This window comes from Sporobolomyces koalae (genome assembly GCF_050403365.1).
Source record: "Sporobolomyces koalae JCM15063 DNA, S_koalae_JCM15063T_v1_ctg25, whole genome shotgun sequence".
Lineage (NCBI taxonomy): Eukaryota > Fungi > Basidiomycota > Microbotryomycetes > Sporidiobolales > Sporidiobolaceae > Sporobolomyces > Sporobolomyces koalae.
The window spans coordinates 139,720-157,692 of NW_027481746.1; the positions used below are offsets into that span (position 1 = coordinate 139,720).

Here is a 17,973-nt window from a genome sequence, read left to right on the forward strand (position 1 = left end):
TTTCTTCCAACTCTTCATGCCGAGAGTTCAGGTTGGGGACAAGCGACGGCAGGTAACGCTGACGGAGGCTTGAGGCCTCGCATACGGTACCAGTGCTGGAGTAGACAAGAAAAAGCGTGAGCATGACCGAGGACCTCGAAAGAAACGACTCGAAGGCGAACCTGAGCAAGTTTGAGCGCTTTCGCTTGCAGAGCGGTCGAGTCTCCGTTCGGGTACATGAGCGAGTACCCGTCGTGCTAGAGCATGGCAGGGAAGAAGATCTGGATCAGTACAGAACCCGAGTACCGAGAAAGGGTAAAAGATAGCGTACATGTTCGACAAAGTTACAGCATTGGGCGTCTGCAGGCAGGGGGAACAGTCAGCTATTTGTCTCCTTATCACCTAGATAGGGAAGCGCAAATCACCGTGTCCGAACAGACTCCACATCATCGAGCCAGTGCCTTTCATCGCTTCGATCGTCGAGTAGAAAGTGTCGAGGTCGGCACCTCCGTTTGCGCCAGTCCAATCGAACTCTCCGACGTAGAACGTTTTCGAGTAGTAGCTCATGTAGCCTCGGTCCTTCTCGAGAAGCCATTGAAGCGCCGGGTAAAAGTGATCCGTACTTGTCACGTCGACAGGATGATCAGCCTTTTCGAATTGTCTTTATCTTTTTGCACAATCGGCTGAACTTACACAAGGTCGACTCCTGTCGCGGCAACTCCGGTGTTGACGAGTGCGCCGGTCGAATCGACCAGTCCGTCCGTGCCATCGGCCACGAGCGTATTGGGAGCGAGGGAAAGAATGTGAGCGGCTATGTTTTCCGTCCATGCCTTCGGGGGTGCGCCTCCACCGAGCATGTAGCCTCCGAGTTCTGCGAAAGAGGCAGAGCTCGTCAGATTTCGGCAGCGAGAGTAGCTCTTGCAAGGTCACGACAGACCATTGCCAGTCTCCCAAGCTGTTGCACCCGAATAGCTTCTGTCAGTTTCCGCTCCGAGTTGATTGCAGTAGAAGAGACATACCGAGGATAGTCGGGTCATCGCCGAGTCGAACCTGAGCGAGCGGTTCCCCCGTAAGAGCTTGTCAGCCATCGGCGATCCTCAGATCACTCAAAGACATGACAGCTTACACCAGTGTAGGCATTGACGTGGTTCAGTACGACCGAGATGTAGTCCTTGTACATCTGCACGACCGTCTTGGAGTTGTAGAACTGGCTCGGATCGCTCGTGTCTTTGCCGGCCCAGCTAAGTGTCAAGCGATGTCAGACTACATATTGCCTTCAACAGGAGAGACAGATCAGACGAACCCAATAAAGTCATACTTGCCGCCATGGTCTTTTGGCGAAACCAAGAGAACGAGTCAGCGCTGCGGTGATGCACGGTCCGGAAATAAGAAAAGAGATGTCGGTACTTACAGTAAGCGTAGTTGTCTGTAGCAAGATGTTACAGGTCAGTTTCTACCTGAACTGTGGCAAAGCAGAGACTTGACGAACCGGTCAACGGAATGAGCAGACGCAGGCCGTAGTTCCGGGCTGCCCAAATCGCGTAGTCGATCGTATCGAACTGCGAGCGATGACAAGTCCTGAGCAACAATCCCTCTGGCTCGAAGCGAAAAGCAGTTAATTGGCCCAAACTCACAGCTTTGTCATTCGTTTGGTATGCTTTGGGCCACACAGAGTATTTATTGCCGGTACTATTTGGAAGTGGGTCAGATCAGCTCGCTGCACAATGCGAAGAAGCCCGCGGCGAGCGAGACGAACCTGATACCGAGGGTATGAGATCGGACCGTGTTGCCTCCCATTGCGACCGTCGCTGCCATTGCCTCGCGGATCCTGCCTTTGTCCGGATACGAGGGAGAAGGCGACACGTTCTCGTCGAGGCCAAGCCAGTAGATATCTGTTTGCAGAGCAAATTGCGTATGAGCTCGGCAGTTTCGACATCGACCGCATTCACGCGACTTACTAGGTCCGACGATGCGATAAGGTTTGCCGTCGAGCGTCAATTGCGATCCACTGCGCTTGACAAAGGTCGAAGGTCGTGGCAAGTAGTCGAAGTCGCCTAATCCAGGTCCATATACGGCTCCACCGTCGGTATTGCTGTACATGGGTGCGCATGACGATGACGGTGGTGTCGGAAGCGAGAGAGGGGCTTGAGACGAGGTCGTTGCTGCCGAAGCCGTTACAGAGGACGAAGCTGAGCTTGATGCAGACTCCGCGGTGGTAGTGGTCGCGCTCGCAGTCGGATCCGGGTTCGCAGCCAGCGTTTTCGTCGATCCTCCGACGATGATTTGCCCTGGGGTCGATTTCGTGCTAGAAGGAGCAGGTACGGCCAACGTCGAGTTCGAATTCCCTTTCCATTTGGGGTTTATCGGCCATTTCGGGTTGCGGATTGGCACCGAAACTCCCCGAGGCAACAGGACGGTATCGCCAGCGCCGAACGCAAAGTCCTCCGCAGCGTCCGGATTATCGAGTGCGCCCCAGCGAGCCGAGTCATCTGCCGTCATGTTGAGCGATCCACCCGGCGGACACAGCGCCTCGTCGAGACCACGATTTTCGATAGCTTGTGCTGCTCTCTCTACGAGTGCTGAGGGTGCGCGGGCAAACAGTCCATGTGCGTTCGGGTTGGGGACGCCGTGATGGGCTTGAGCATGTCCATGAGTCGCGCCGAGCGTCGAGGGCAGAGTCGCAGCCGCAATCGACGCGAGTAGGGCGAGCGTGTGCATCCGTCTTGCTTTCAAAGTTGCAGAAGCGCGTCGAGGCGAGCGGCAAGAGATGAATGACGGAAAACACGCGCCAAGATGATCTGCTGCGGAATGGTAGACTCGTCACTCAACTCTGCTCGAACCGGAGATCGCGCGCGGTGATTCGCAGCAGATATCGCTAACAACTCGAGTCGCTGGGAGTGCTTGTTTCGCAAGTAAGGACGCGTTGTTGCGCTAAACAGACTCATACATGCAATCCGTGAGCGTCATTCGATTTAACTGCAGTGTTTTTACAGCGCAATGCTTCGCAATTGACCTTTATGCAAGGGGGAAGGAGGTAAAGGCTGTGACAATGTGTATGTACAACAAAGTAGACAGACAATCTGCTTGTAAGAGTCGCGCACTAGGAGAATTGTTACATTTTCATTTTCTTTGATGCATTCCCGCCTCCGAACGATGAGCTCGAGCGCTTCGAGCTCTTGTTGGACTCTGAGAATTCGGATCATGACAGACGTAATCAGCCTTGATGTTCGGCAGACAAGCTCTGGCAAGAAGTACGCACCGATTTTGATCCTTTTGATGTTCTGGCGGAACTTGTCGTGAATGTCCCGCGCACTGAGTGACACGTGGCTCTCGGTGCCATTGAACGTGTAGCAGTTGTGTATCATCAAGTCGAAATCCGCCTCGAGTGCTTCGATCGTCTGGTATTGGTCCGCCTCGAGCTTCTTCTTGATCATCTTGAGATCTCGACCTTGGTGAGGCGGGATGACCGTGTAGTAGGCCGGGACTTGCACCGCGAGATCGGCAATCGGTACCATGAAAGGTTGAGCCCTGGAGACGAGAAAGAACCAGTCAGTCTCGATAGCTCCGAGAGGCGGTACGCCAAGGACGTACGATCCTTCCTCCATGAGCTTCTTGAGCATCGCGCCAATACTCCGCTTCGTGTTGTAAGCCAGCTTGCTCGCTTTCTCCCACTCGGAGCGCCATGTGCGGTCGAGCACGAGTACATGCCAGATCGGTTCAGTGTTGGGGACGTTGAACTTTTCGCAGTTCGCGACGATCAAGTCAAAGTCGGCAAACAGCTCGCCAAAGGTTGCATACTGCCCCGAGTCGAGTTTCTGCGTCATTGTCCGCAGATCCATCGGGTGCGGAATCTCGTCATAGTAGCTGAAGCGCAAGCGAGCCCGACATTAGCATGCCAGCAGGAATGGCAACAGGTCATGCATATGGGACTCACGTCGCGAGAGGACCGACGGCTTCGACAGGCAGGAGGAAGAAGAACGCTTCGCGAATGCCCTGAACTTTGCTTATGACCATCTTTGCCTTTTTGATGTCAATCGGATCGTCGGGACGTTGCCAGCGCGTCGGGTGCGGTGGCATCGGATCATCGAGTATCGCAGGTCGACCTGGCGCTTGGTAGACGAAAGGTTGCGTAGCGACCGGTACGAGGTGTTCCGGATCGTCAAGGACTGGATCAAAGTCGGCCGGTTCAGCGTAGTTGGGTTTGGGCTTCTTCTCCTTGCCTTCCTTGTCCCGCTTCTTCTTCTTCTCCTTGACTGGCTGTGCCGCCCATGCAGCGGGAGAGTACACATTCGGGACGCCATCCATAGCTCCCGCGTAAGCGGGCGGCGCTGGCGAAGGTCGAGGCGAGTAGGAAGGTTGGGGAGTCTCGTACGGCGATAGCGCGGGCGAGTACGAAGGCTCCGCTTTCGGTGCTGGCGTCGGAAAAGGAGAAGGCGACGCGGACAAGGAGGAACCCCCGAGCGTAATCTTGAATCCTCCCGTTTTCGGAGCCGGAGTGGGTGCAGGCGCTGCAGCCGGAGGCGGAGGCGGCGGCGGCGGCATAGCGGGGTAAGACGGCAAGGGAGCCGGAGGAGGCGGCAAAATGTCGAATGAGACGGGCTCTAATGGCGGCAAGGGTGGCGGTGGAGGAGGAGCGACAGGCTGTTTGAGTTTGAGGGTAAAAGAAGGAGTCGCTGTAGGCGCGGGAGGCTTTGTGTTGAAGTCGGGTTTCGAAGGCAAGTGCGACGCAGGGGGAAGATGATTGGGCGCGAGCGGCGGTGGAGGCGGAGGAGGCAGAGGTCGAGGTTTCGCTGGTTGCGGCATGTAGGAAGACTCGCCGCGGTTCTCGAGAGCTCTCAGAGTTGCCTCGACTCGGTCCCACTGTCTGTCAAAGAGGGCATCGAGATCATCGGCGAGTGCGCCAATCGGCGATTGCGCACCATTGTAAAGCTTCGCGTTCGAAACGATGAGCTTGAAATCGTCTCGGAACGCGTATCGATCTGGATATAGACCAGCGTTGAGTTTGTGACCCATCGTGCCGAGGTCCATTGGATTCAGGATGACGTTGAAGTAGTCGAGCGCGCCCGCTTTGACGGGATCGACGGGCGCACGGAACAAGAGCGATTTCTTGTCCTTGAGCAACTTTTTGAGGATACTCTTGCACGAGGCAACGTCGTGTACCGTCATTCCGGATGCTTGAGCTGTAGGAGCCTTCGGAACGTGAGCCTTGCTCTTCTCCTTGTGCTTCTTTGGTACGATTTCCTCGGGAATGTTGAGAGGCAGTGTTTCGAGAGGAGCCGGAGAGACGTCCATGGCTGTTGTTGAGTCTGTCAGCAATGAAGTTCTGACAAGGACATGAGTACTTTTGAGACCTACGCGGTGGAATCGTGATCTTCGGCACGCTTGAGCTCGAAGAACCGAGCTTGAGTTTCGGCAGAGTTCCGACAGGCGTCGGCGGAGCTTCAGCGGCCGGGGTGGGCGGCAAGCGGAATCGCATCTTTGGGATTGGTTCGCCCTCTGGTCGTACCGTAGCTTCACAAATTTTCAAGCAGCAAGTCCGGACCTCTGGATCAACGTCGGGATGCCTACAAGGATCAGAAAGACGACATCAGCTGCGGAGATCCCAGGGAGGTGGTAGAAGAGCTGAGCTCACGTCAGTGTTGCGAGCAGACTCTGACGATAGTTGAGGGATCGTCCGGGTTTTTTCCGCAACGCTTTGAGAACATTGGTGAGCATGTCGCGTTCTTTCTTGTTGAGCGGATTGCCGTGTTCGTCAACTTCAGGGTCGGGTGGCGCAAGGTCTTGGACGGCTGCAAGGATGGGCAGCGATTCGAGGACGGTCTCGGCTAGCCTTCGCTGCACGAGACGGGAGGAATCGTCGCGCATGACCGAAAAGAGATACCGAACGAGAGGCATGACATCCTGTAGCGGATTAAGCAGGAGCAGAGCATCAAACGCAGCTATTCGAACTGCAGGATAATTGCCGTCGCTACAATATTTCCTCGGGTCGTCAGCCTTCGCCACCTTGCATGACAAGCGTACTGACTTACCGAGTATACGAGAAGAACAGCATGCGGTCTTCAGGGATCAAAGACGCGAGCGTGAGTTTGAGCTTGAACTGTACGACGATTGTGCAGGTTAGCAGCGTAACACTCGGAGACACGGTACAATGTCAATTGTACCTCGATCGCAGCAATCGTAACTACGTTGTGATACCCTGGCACGAGCCGGTCTGCCGCCATGTACCGCTCAACTTCTTGGACTGCTGGCGCCAGATTCTCGTTGCCTTCGATTTCATCAAGCTCCGATGCGAAAGGGTTGAGCGCGCGCGGAAGAGTCTTGACGAAAGCATGGGCAAGAGCGTTCATGATTGACGAGACATAATGAGCGTCCGAGTACTGGTGCAAGCAACGAGTCAGATCATTCGCTGTCGAGCGCAGTCCGACACGGCGTCACAAACGAACCTTGTTGCCGAGGTTGTCGTTGTACGCGAGCAAGTCAACGAGGAACTGCTGGATGACTGGCGGAGTCTGGCCTTTGTCATCTCGCACCATGGAAATAGCGGTGAGAATAGTCTGTCATGAAGAGACCAGAACATAAAGGTGAGCCCGGGCGAACGCGGAGCACGGTAAGGGAGTGTGCCCACTTTTTTGAGGAAATACATGGTAAAGTCGGAAAAGTCGTTTGTTTTGGGGATGCAGCGAAAGCCGAAAGGATCTTTGGTCTCGACATCGGGTTCGAAGCAGTACCAGGTCTGGAACAGCTTGAACAGGTGGAACAAGCCAAGGTAATCTTGATGGACCGTCGCGCACTATCGAACGGATTGTGTCAGTATTTTTTTGACTGTGCCGGATAGGAGTGCGTTTAACTGACCGAGATCAGAGCGAGAGCAGCTTCCATTCGAATCCGAACAAAGTAATTGCTGACGAGCACAGTCTTACACAGATTGCTCGAGACGATCGCTGATGGCAAACCGGAGAGTGCGTGAATGGCCTGTCGAGTTCCGCACTATCGATCAGTAGAAACCCATAGTGACGTAGCGAGGTAAAGTATTTTACCTCGAGCTGAGCAATCACATCGCGGTCTCGCTGCAGTTGCGAGATCCACATGAAGTCGGGTTGAGAAAACTTGACGGTACAAATCCAATCCATGTCCGAGTCTATTCGGATCCACTCGTACGTGGCCTGACTCATCGTGACATCGTCTTCTTCGGTCCAATCGGCCACTCGCCACCGTTCACGTTCCTTCTCGTCTTCCCACATGCCGAGACTGAAACCGACATCGATCAAGTTCATTTCTTCTTGAGCTTCGGTATCTCCGAGCGCTGCAGCCGTTGCGGCTGCTTGACGAGCTTGATATCGTTTCGTATTCCTGCGCACTCGCTTGTATTTCGTGTTGAAGGGAACCTCGTGGCGTTTGAACGGATCCTGAATTGCGAGGACGTGCTCGTACGGCGTACCATCTGCTTCGTGAATCCGGATGGTCATCTGTCCGTCAAACAGCGGTATCGGTCGTAGATGGCCTTGCGCCTCCCATGGTGCCTTCTGTGACCAGGCATACGCATAACACCGTTGCGTCACGTTCAATTCGACGGCCATACGCTTGCGGTTGAAGTTGGCCGTCACTTCGAACGTGGGGCATCCGGATCCGTACACCCACTGGTCGAAGAACGTCTTGAGTGCGTCGGAAGATCCTCCGCAAGACTTGCGGCACGTGCGCATGAACGACGTAGTGGCAAGCATGTTGGCGTTCGACGAGGCCGAGGCAGACATGTCGGAGGTGATCGCGTCGAGGAAGATTTTGGGCAACACCTTGTCGAGTCCGAGCGAGGTACCGGACTTGCGCAGGTGTTTATCGAGAATGTGCAGGACTAGCGGTGCTTTCAATGCAATGAATTGCATCTGAGAGGGTTCTGGAGCCGTAAGTCGTGCTGGGACGCAGATCGGCTCGAACTGAATGTCCTGCTCGACGCAACGGTTCATATCCTTCTTGAGTCGGAACCGGTATTCATTGGTACCCCAGATCGACTTGAGGAAGAGCGAAGTCATGTGAAGCGCGATGCCGATCACCAACCACGAGTCGGACGGCGTGCGCGGGACCAGGTTCACGCCAGACCATTGTACGGCGAGGGCGTGTGCGAGAAGGTGACGCGTCTCGTACGCCTGATCAATCACACTCGTAGGATGCAAAAGATCGGAGCCGATGAGGGCCATCGCAGCCGAATGAAAATTTGGGGAGCCTGATGCGAGCGAGTCGACAAATGCGACGGTGTAGGTCGCAAAAGGATACGATCCGAAGGCCGTCGTGTAGTACTCCATCGCTTTCCTCAGGACACCTACGCTGTACTCCATCTCGTCCTCGCGTCCCGGCAGGCAGAGCGCGTTGATCTTGGGCCCTTGATCTTCTTCGAGTTCTTCTTCCTGCTCAACCTCTTCTTCACCTTCGACTGGTTCACGCTTCTCTTTCACTTTGGGCGTTCCTTGTACTTCGGTGATGACAAACGGTCCGACAGCCCAACCGATTTGCTGAACCGAGACGGGCGAGATCTGAGCAAAGTGCCAGATGACGCGGTCGCTTCGATCGGGATGCACGACCTGCTCGATCAGTTCGCCGGAAGCGACGACCGAGATGGGCCATTCGCCATCCACCTCTTCCTCGTCTTCCTCGTCGTCTTCCTCGTCTCCGTCTCGTTCTACCTCTTCGCCGTTCTCGTCGAGTGCCTTTGGAGGTCGCGAAGTCGAGACAGCGGACGCCAAGACGCGCGGCGCGACGAGTTCGAGGTCCCACGTACACCGCTCGCGTGGAGAGTCCGAGCAAGGGACCCAAGTGCGCGCACCGATGTCGGAGATGGCGGAAGTAAATACATGAGGAAAGCGCTATTGTGGGACCGAAGCGCTCCATCGTCAGCGAGACTGGCACACATCGCAAAGCTGAGGAGCTGAGGCAAGGTAGTACGCACGGAAGGGTTGGCATCGTCCGGTGCAACCACGACGATTCCGATGCCTGGTTTGACGACCTCGTACTCGACCGCAACGGCGAATGGCTCGTACTCATCAGGCTTCGGTGCCTCGGCGTTCTTCGAGGTCGACGGCGTCTCGCCGCCTGGTCGAGGGATGCGCACAATGCACGCATGTGGAATCGCTATGCCCAATTCGCCCTCTTCCCCCTCGTTGTCTGCTCGCCATACAGACCGCTTGAGCTCGGGATAAGTGTGGATATTAGTTGGCTCTGTCAGGGTCGGAGGAGCCGGAGGCAGGTGCGAGAAGTCAAGCGGGACGACAGTCGGAACGCGGAGCGAGGTCGAGAGGACGTTGAGCGAACGGGCATTGAGCCACACTGTGCGCAGATCAGGCTCGGTGGGTACAATGGTCAATTCCGTGTAGCCCTACGTGAGGGCGTCGTCAGTTGCTGCAGCGTCCGGGTGGTTGTCGAGTGATTGCGTAACTCACATTGATTCTTCCATTGAGCCCGATACTGATCGAGACCTTCTGATTCGTGACATTAAACCCTTTGCCCATCGTGCTGTAACACTGAAAGGCGTGCGAGGCAGACTAGGCCAGTTCCGGTTCCGGCAGACGAGCGGGCGGCAGTCGGCAGGGACAAGCAAGCGAATGCTTCCCTCGTGCGGAGATACGAGCTGGACTCTGCTTGATGACTGGTGCCTGCTCGAACGGTGTCAGACTGGTGCGCGTGAGTCGTCGAGGCGTCGAGTTGATCGGGCGCAGCCCGGCTCTGTCTCTCCATCTCGCATCCCCTTCATGCACGATTCACCAACCCGCATGTTGGCTCCATTCATCCCAGAAACATGGGCATGTCTCAAGATTGTCGCTTGCACGATCCTGGTGCGGCGCTTGAACCTCAACCTCGATCCAGCAGTTCATCCTCGGAACCACTCTTCGTCGCGCCCTATATATTTCCAGATTCCGCAGGCTCGCCCGTGAGACCGTCTTATACCTGCTTGAAAGTTCTGTCTACGGTCGAGCGATCCATCCGCGCAGAAACCAGGTTTTGGCTTGGTCGTCTCGCTGTCTGTCTCTGATCGTCTAGGGATGCCGACCCGACCGGGGCATCGCCATCCAGAGCTATTCGCTCTGATTATGCTGTATGCTAGCTAGACTCTTCCGCTGCTCCGGCTCCTACATGCTCTTCGACCGCTTCTGCGTTGGCTCCACTTTCACTCGGTGCTCGGCCGCTCGAGCTGCTAGGGTTACTCGCTGGCAATGCGCTCCCTGACACCTGTTTATGCACATGCTGGAGCTGCGTCTTGGATGCAGACTCTTTCTCTGTTGTTCTGGGAGCGCGATAGTCGGCGGAAATCTGTGTGGCGACGAGTGGGGCACAGCTCGCGAGGCCTACGTCTCGCAAGGGTCATGGAAGCAATGCACCGCGCCTCGTATCGTTCCCACAGCTAGCATTGCGGCGGACGGACCCGGCCCCAACGAACGTGAACATTGGCGATGTCGGGATATATAGGCGCGCGCGTGCCGCTGACATCACGTTCACCAGATGCACTCGGATTGCTCCTCGCGAGTAGTTAGATCCCCTCTGTGCATCTATCGCGGATGGAAGGCACTAGCGAGGGTTTCGGAACTTGAAAAGAACGTGCGCTTTGGTTTGTTTGGGTGAATCGCGAAGGCGCGAACGGCGACCGGAAATTCGACCCTTCCGCCTCCTCCCTCACCCCGATCCTTCATGATCACTCGCATAGACTGTTGAAGACCCTATTCTCTCACCAGCCCGCCCCTCCGCCGCCCGCCCACGCTCTCCCCCGTCAGCCCTGCATCGTTCGCGAGTGCTAAACCCAGCCTCCCGTCTCCCCCTCGCCCAAGTCAGCTCCGTCCGTCGTATCGATCGCGCTCGCTTATCCCCTCCTCCGCCTCTCCGATCAACGCCACAGACCTTCACCAGACGACAGCCCCCGCCCGTCGCGTCTCCCCTCCCCCGCCGGATCGACCCGAGTCAGACGTGAGTGTTTGCGCATGCAGTCACACCGCACGACGCTATCCAGCCTGACCCAGACCTGTGCCGCCTGTGCGGACTGTACAGCACGCTCACAGTCGACGTAGCAGTCGTCCAAGACCCGCCGTCAGTCGCTTGCGCCCCGTAAATCGCAGTCTGACCTCAGCGCGCAGCCCGACGTTCGGCCCGCCCGCAAGATGAAGGTGAGGATAAATTTTCATGTTGTTATCCCCCGGTCTGGCGCCTTCTCGTCGCGCACTATCCGCTGTTCGCTGCATGCATTCGCGAGCGAAAGTATGCGAACGATACAGTAACTCACCTCGCTCTCGCCGCACGTGCAGTTTCTCGACATTGCCGAACTCGATGTCCTGTCGAACGCGCTGTGCATGTCGACCGCGACGCTCAAACTGACGACCCGCATCGAAGCGTACTCGTGCAAGCAAGTCGCCAAGGAACGCAAACTGTTCAAGACGCTCGAGTCCGAGTTCGTGTCGGATCTCTCCCTCTCGACGTCCATCTCCCCGCCCGAGCACCACCAGGGCCTCCTCGACAGTGCGTTCGGTCCGCTCGACAAGCCCCAGTCTCGTAAGACGCTGTGGCTTCTGATCGGTCTCCTCAACGTCGCCTTCCCGGACCACGACTTTTCCAAAGTCCGACCCGAAGACTTCCGTCGCGAGGAAGGTCCTCGCGCCGTGCTCGCCTCCCTCTCGACCGCGCTCGACCACCTGCGCTCGCCGTCAGGCCAGCGCTCGTTCTCGGCATACCCTTCGTCTTTCCCGCCGAGCTCGTCGCCGTATTCCGACCCCATCTCGCTCCCTTCGTCGACGCCCCACTTTGGTGGACCTAACGCACACGACGCGATCCGCACAGACCCGTTCCTGCGTCAAGTGCTTGACCCGATCATCGACCTCGCCGAGTGCGAGGTGTTCACCTACTCGCCCGACATGGACTCGGACCCGCATGCGGCCGAATCGGACGACGAGGAGGACGACTCTGCCGACGACGATGCGTTCGAGCGCGACGATGACGGAGGCATGGCGTTCGAGATGGAAGGCGTCGAAGGCGCGAGCCACGGCGCGAGGTTCAGGTCGTCGTACGGATCGCGACCTTCACCGTTCACGGGGCCTTCGACGCCGTTCTCGAAGCGTTCACCGATGAAGTCAATCTCGTCCGTGTTCCCACCGGGCACCCCTGGATCAACCAACGGCGATGCGGAAGATTACTTTTCGGAATCTTCGAGCGGAGGACTCTTGTGGTCGACGTTCCAGTTCCTGTACAACAAGAAGCTCAAGCGCATCGTATTCATCAATGCGTGGGCCAAGACGCCTTCCGAGAACCGCCCAAAGAGGAGGTCGCCGATAACTGGGGCGAAAGCGTCCGGCTCGGCCTTGCGTGCGGGCCCAGTCAACGACATTGTCTCGGCTCAGCTCAAACGCACTCATTCGACGAGCTCGGTCTCGTCTATCCCCGTTCAACACAAGAAGGTCAAAGCTTGAGGTCGATTCCCCTCTCTTTTTTCACATGGCAGGTATCGAGATCGAGCTTAGCTCGGACGTATCTCCTGTTTGTACGATTCGTCTTTTTTTTCCCCAATTCTGTTCACTACTTTCTACTGTTTCCGGCTCTGCTGTCTCCACACTTGGCTCTGATGCCTTTCCCTTGTCGTCGTTTTCCCTTGTCTTTCATGTGTCGTCTTCCTCTTCCCTTGTGTTTTCGCTTTCGATTTTCCTCAGACCCGTTGGGTGTGATTACTTGTGTCTACAACTCTGCTTGACTACGTACCTGAACCTGACAGAGTGTATTAAATCTCAAAAAACGCTTTTATGGGCTATGATAGCGGTTTACAATACACAAGTGGTCGCTATAGAATTTGCGCGTGCGTTTCATCATTCAACTTGCGAACGCGTTCCTCCTTCTCTCGACACTTTCCTCCCAGAATGGATTCTCCAAACGCATCGGGCTACGTACCCGTGTCACTCGTCGACACGATCACTCGTTCGAATCGCACTTATGGTCGAACCAGTTGCATCCCTTCAACTCCATCATCATCATCGACGACCACCTCGATCAGTACTTCGCGTTCGATTCACCATGCCCACTCTTCGTCTTTGGCCGCACTCGCTTCGAAAGAGAGGTCTGAACAAGCAAGGAGGGAAGCAGCCGAGATCAGTCAAACTCTAGGATTGTCTCTACAAACTCCTTCAAGAACTTCATTCAACGCTGCTGAAATCGATGCTGCAACTCCGAGACCGGGTAAATTGACGAATGGAGAGTTGGTGACGATGAGGAAACAGTTGGAAGACAAGGATCAAGAGATTGCTGCGTTGAGGAGAGAGATCAATGTGTTGACGAGGGACAAGAAAGACCTCGGTTCGAAATGTGATCAACTCGAACAACTTGCAGCGACGGGGGGAACGAACCAAGGTGGACTCGATGCGATCCAAGTCGACGAACTCGTCAAACAGTTCAACGATCAAGAAGCTCTCCTGGGTAAAGCGTTGCCCAATTTCCTTTTCTCTCGTTGGGAGTACGCTGAATAGATGTACATCGCGGCGATCAGGTGGGTACCAGAGAGAGGCCGAGAAGAGTTTGGCCGAGTTGGATCGATTACGAACCAAGTGAGTTGTTCAAACCCCAATTCTCGGAAAATATGCAGCTACAAAATTCTTTCTTTTTCGCTAACTCCCCCGGATGATGCGCGTGTAATAAGGGAGCGACGACTCAACGATTGGTTCGAAAGGATGCACGGTCCGAATTGGGCAGAAGAGTTGAACTTGTTGTCCGACAAACCTACCCTCGCGAGCGCTCCCGCATTCCGGTCGAAACCTCGACCCAGTATCTTGACCCCTCCGCCTTCCTCGTCTGCTACCATGTCTCCTTCGGTCGAACACGTGCGTGAGGAATCGACAGAATCAGTGACGACGAGTTTTTCTTCGGTGTCGTCTCCGCCGTCGATCGCTGCGACTCGGATACCTGGCGATTCGAGCATGAGCCCAGAAGCCCTCAAACACCATCTCGAATCGGTACAAGCGTTAATCAGGGGCATGGAGAGCCGATTGGTCGCACGCGCGGTCGAACTCGAAGCGGTCGAGAAACGTGCGAGGGCCGAATCGAGATTGGCTGAATCGCACTGGATCCAGCTCGAGAACCTCGTTCAAGGTCTCGACCTGAATCCCACTGCAACCTCCTCCTCCTGACATTGTGTCGTGTCGTATCGAGACAAATCCCCCTTTTTGTGCTACCCACTCCGTTCCTTTGATCGCGTCATACCCCCTGGTTTGCCTTGTTGTCGTTGTTGTCTTCGTCCGAAACGTACAAATCTTGTTTGTTCTTCTCCCTCTTCCTCTGTTTCGCGCTCTTGCGAGGTCTCGGTTCAGGACGTTCATCGGCAGGTTGCGTGAACCGATTCCAGTTGCTTTCGAGTTGTTCAACCGCTTGATCGACAGTCCACTCTCGAGAGAGACATACGGCTTCAAAGATTTCCCAAATCTGTTCATCGATTCGAGTCGTGTCGGAAAAGTCACTCTCGAGTAACAACCGATCGGGTTCGATACTCTTCAACAGTTTGTAGAAATTGGGAGATCGCCCCGAAATGATGGTCGAGAACGAAAAGAACACGTTGGCATGATCTAGGAACCATCGAATTTACGCCGTCAACGTCAGTGGACGGGACCAGGGGAAGTTTTTGGCTCAGAAGAAGAAGGTTACTTTTTTGGATCTGTCTCGCCGCTTCCGCACTGCCTCCGAACGAATGCAAGCAGACGTAAATTGACTCGAACCCTGGGTGATCCCGTTTGTATCGTTTCAACAGTTCGACCGTTTCAAACGTACTCCTCACACAGTGTTGACTGACGTTCTTGCGCAGTCGAATCGCGAGGTTCCATTGAGCTTCAACGACTCGAGTCTGGTGATCGATCGGGGTCGAGAGGTCTGAGTTCTTTGATCCGAGTTCGAGTGCGAGGTGAGGAGGGTTCGGGAGCTTGAACGCTTTGTCGAGTCCAACCTCTCCGACGAAACTCGAGGCGTGTTCTTCGAGGTCCGCTTCAAGTTGTGACAGGAAGGTTCCGATCGATACGGGATCGGCGAGGTACGGCAAGAGCTTCGAGAGCGTTGGATGAGGCTCGGTTGGAGAGTTTGGATCCGGGAACAGCGCGGTATAGTGCTCGAACTTTGTTGGAACCGATTTAGGAGGCGCGAACGAGATGGGGTGCGAGTACCATGGATGAAGTCCTTGAGAAAGAAGAACAAAGAGGGGGGAGTCAGATCCGGGTTGACGCAGATCCAACCCAAAGCGAGATTTGAACGTACCAAAACACGGAATCACGTCGGCTGGTCTCGCTTCGACGACTTGCTTCGTGCGATATTGATTCGTCAAGCTGCTACTCATGACGCACTGCTTTTTGCGAGTACGAGTCGGTAGAGTCGACAAGGTGAGCATGAGGTCATTGCGACGAGAGCAACTTGGGGATTCAGGATGCGTGACTTGCGAATTTGGCCGTGTGCAGCGAGTTCATGGCTTCGGATGAGAACGCCACATCGTCACATGGGTGACAATGCGCGTCATGCAGGCGACGGAGTACTTGAGCGTCTGGCGGGGCTGCAAACCGGGTCTCGGGGTCGAGATGGGCGGGGCGAGTATCTCTCCAACCAGTCATCGTCTTACAGCAGCCTTTCCGTCCGTGTGCGTAGTCGATCGAGAGCCGAACAAAGGTTGCGAGGTGGCGGTGATTACAAGTCGTGCATTTCTAAAGATCAACAGCGCTCGCAAGAAACACCGAACGCTCCTGCCTTTCTTGCTGCACTCTCGTTACAAACCCTACGAACGCCGCACACAACTCGGAGATGCCCGCTCACACCCACGCACTCGCAGCGCTGCCGCGTCAGCTTCGCATCTCGGCATCAACTCCTATCACGCGCACTCACCTCCTCGCGCTGTACAAGGAACAACTGCGGGTGGCCAACTCGTTCGCGAGTTACAACTTCAAGCAGTACTTTGTGCGCCGCACGCGTGACAAGTTCCGCCTCGAGTTGCCTGCACTGCTCGATGCCAACTACTCTCCTGCCTCTGCCTCTACCTCGTCCTCTCCTTCCACGAGTGCATCGACACCAACACCTTCAGCAGGAGAGTCTGCACGAGAGGTCGAAGGAGCTCAATCGAACGAGCAACGGTTGAGGGCATGGTACTCGGAATCGTTGAGCGAACTCGCAGTCATGGCGCGATCGGCCATCGTCAACGGCATGTACGAAGCACCCAAATTGGTCGTCGAAGGTCGAGGCAAAGTCATGTCGGTGGGAGGTGGAGGAGCTGGTGCCGAAGCGAGGTTAGTCATTCATCGAAAGTCCCCCCTTCTCGGTCGTTCGATACTGATGATGGTTGCGCTCTTGTGTTTCTATAGCTATGGCGGAGGAGGACAACCGGCGACTCCTTGAGCAGAGGGAGAGCAGGGAGTAATCGCGCGATAGACTCGACGTCCATGTTGGAAGCTACGAGGCTGCCCAGACACTGTAACAGAATTTCCGGTATTCGCGCAATTGTACACGGCCAAGGCGCCGATGACGGAACACGGCACCAGGGTGTACGTTCGAGGATTGCGTAAAGAGCGACCCGAACGAAAGATATGTGGGTGATCGCAGGTCATTCCGATGTCCGCATGCGAGAGCGAGAGTGGACGTCAGAGTGGCGACATGGTGGCGCGAGCGCGCGGTGCGATGGTCCGGACTCCGCGGTTGCCGGCGGGCGACGCGATTACGCGAGTTTCGCATTCGGTCTGCTCTTGCATTCTCACTCTTCCCCGCCACCTTCACCGTAGTTCTCTCTCTCTCGCCGATTACGGTGCATGTTCAGCAAAGCTCGATCCCTGTTCAACAGCGCTAGAATCATGCCCACTTACAACGGTCCGACACTGCCAACCGCGATTCACGCCTCGCAGAACTTGCCTGCTCCATCTTCGCCAGCTACGACTGAGGAAGGCATCTTTGCAAACGGGTGCTTCTGGGGTGGCGAGGCAAGTCGCAATCTCGCTTGTGTTACACTCAGGTCGACACCGGAGAGAGATGCGAGCTGTTTACCAAAGCAGCCTCCACTCGGGTGCACGCCGAGATCGGCAACAACTCGCAGGCTGACGTCTATTGTTCTGGGTTCTTCGCAAAAACAGCACATGATTCGCAAGCACATGAAGAAAGGTCTAGTGGACGTCAAAGTCGGATACATTGGAGGTTCGATCGAAGTGAGTCCCGCTTCTTCCCCCCCATTCTATGCGTTCACGATGAGCTTGAAGCTGACTTTCGTTTCGTTGGCATCAACAAGAATCCCAACTACCGCCAAGTATGCAGTGGCACGACCGATCATGCCGAAGCGTACAAGGTCGTCTATGATCCGAGCCAGGTGTCCTACGCCGAGTTCACCGAGTTCTTCTTCCGGATGCACGATCCGACCCAAGTCGACCGACAGGGACCAGATCGTGGCACGCAGTACCGATCGGCCATCTTTTGCCTCGACGATTCGCAAGAACAGATTGCGAAAAAGGTCATGCAAGAGGTGCAGGACGAGCACTACAAGGGGACTCCGATCGCGACCAAGATCTCGCAAGGAGGCAAATGGTGGGACGCCGAGGATTACCACCAACAATGTCAGTTCCTCCCTTTTCACAAAGCCGTTCCCGAATCGAGACTGACGGCTATACCCTCATTCAGACCTCGACCACAACCCTGGAGGATACGAATGCCCTTCTCACGTCTTGCACTGGTAGTTCAGTGTAATCGGCTCCTCTTTACGTGCTCTTGTGTATTTTCTTTTCCATCATTTACGTTTTGCTCGCGTTCTTCAACGGATCTCTCTCTCTCTCTTTCTCCATCCTTGTTTGCTTGTCACAATTATGATCTCAACATCGTTTATTCTCCTTCTTCTCTCGCCCGCAGTCCGAAATTTGAGAAACAGCTTCTCGATTAGAAATGACAGCGAGGGAACAAGAGGCGTCATAAAATGTACAAAAGATCCTGTGCGAACGGTCGTCAAGAAGGTTGAAGAAATGTAGTCTAGAGAAGCCTATGTTCGCA

General features: G+C 55.4%; 7 protein-coding genes across 7 annotated transcripts; 4 read left to right on the forward strand and 3 right to left on the reverse strand.

Annotated features, from left to right (window-relative positions):
* Nucleotides 1–14: 14 nt before the first annotated feature.
* JCM15063_000718 (uncharacterized protein) lies at nucleotides 15–2,697 on the reverse strand (the record flags this gene model as incomplete). The annotated part of the gene is made up of 14 exons (XM_076679675.1): nucleotides 15–95; nucleotides 162–236; nucleotides 311–339; nucleotides 405–601; nucleotides 673–850; nucleotides 917–934; nucleotides 999–1,029; nucleotides 1,106–1,220; nucleotides 1,283–1,310; nucleotides 1,391–1,405; nucleotides 1,469–1,538; nucleotides 1,614–1,668; nucleotides 1,736–1,871; nucleotides 1,938–2,697. The coding sequence occupies 14 exons, from the start codon at nucleotides 2,695–2,697 to the stop codon at nucleotides 15–17; spliced, it is 1,788 nt and encodes a 595-aa protein (XP_076533223.1).
* Nucleotides 2,698–3,091: 394 nt separating this feature from the next.
* TAF2 (transcription initiation factor TFIID subunit TAF2) lies at nucleotides 3,092–9,476 on the reverse strand (the record flags this gene model as incomplete). Its single annotated transcript, XM_076679676.1, has 14 exons — nucleotides 3,092–3,165; nucleotides 3,239–3,507; nucleotides 3,571–3,843; nucleotides 3,914–5,273; nucleotides 5,335–5,543; nucleotides 5,612–5,947; nucleotides 6,009–6,076; nucleotides 6,141–6,356; nucleotides 6,423–6,533; nucleotides 6,605–6,769; nucleotides 6,832–6,951; nucleotides 7,017–8,834; nucleotides 8,918–9,343; nucleotides 9,408–9,476. 14 exons carry the CDS (start codon nucleotides 9,474–9,476, stop codon nucleotides 3,092–3,094), a joined length of 5,514 nt encoding a protein of 1,837 aa, XP_076533224.1.
* A 1,717-nt stretch (nucleotides 9,477–11,193) lies between these two features.
* MAF1 (RNA polymerase III-inhibiting protein MAF1) lies at nucleotides 11,194–12,413 on the forward strand (the record flags this gene model as incomplete). The annotated part of the gene is made up of 2 exons (XM_076679677.1): nucleotides 11,194–11,211; nucleotides 11,259–12,413. 2 exons carry the CDS (start codon nucleotides 11,194–11,196, stop codon nucleotides 12,411–12,413), a joined length of 1,173 nt encoding a protein of 390 aa, XP_076533225.1.
* Nucleotides 12,414–12,854: 441 nt separating this feature from the next.
* Nucleotides 12,855–14,114, forward strand: JCM15063_000721 (uncharacterized protein; the record flags this gene model as incomplete). Its single annotated transcript, XM_076679678.1, has 3 exons — nucleotides 12,855–13,407; nucleotides 13,478–13,535; nucleotides 13,628–14,114. The coding sequence occupies 3 exons, from the start codon at nucleotides 12,855–12,857 to the stop codon at nucleotides 14,112–14,114; spliced, it is 1,098 nt and encodes a 365-aa protein (XP_076533226.1).
* Nucleotides 14,115–14,181: 67 nt separating this feature from the next.
* On the reverse strand, nucleotides 14,182–15,572 carry JCM15063_000722 (putative endodeoxyribonuclease; the record flags this gene model as incomplete). Its single annotated transcript, XM_076679679.1, has 4 exons — nucleotides 14,182–14,546; nucleotides 14,626–15,147; nucleotides 15,226–15,310; nucleotides 15,405–15,572. The coding sequence occupies 4 exons, from the start codon at nucleotides 15,570–15,572 to the stop codon at nucleotides 14,182–14,184; spliced, it is 1,140 nt and encodes a 379-aa protein (XP_076533227.1).
* A 187-nt stretch (nucleotides 15,573–15,759) lies between these two features.
* Nucleotides 15,760–16,347, forward strand: ISD11 (Isd11p; the record flags this gene model as incomplete). Its single annotated transcript, XM_076679680.1, has 2 exons — nucleotides 15,760–16,238; nucleotides 16,314–16,347. 2 exons carry the CDS (start codon nucleotides 15,760–15,762, stop codon nucleotides 16,345–16,347), a joined length of 513 nt encoding a protein of 170 aa, XP_076533228.1.
* A 407-nt stretch (nucleotides 16,348–16,754) lies between these two features.
* Nucleotides 16,755–17,666, forward strand: MXR1 (peptide-methionine-S-sulfoxide reductase; the record flags this gene model as incomplete). Its single annotated transcript, XM_076679681.1, has 4 exons — nucleotides 16,755–16,922; nucleotides 17,073–17,144; nucleotides 17,225–17,546; nucleotides 17,611–17,666. The coding sequence occupies 4 exons, from the start codon at nucleotides 16,755–16,757 to the stop codon at nucleotides 17,664–17,666; spliced, it is 618 nt and encodes a 205-aa protein (XP_076533229.1).
* Nucleotides 17,667–17,973: the final 307 nt, after the last annotated feature.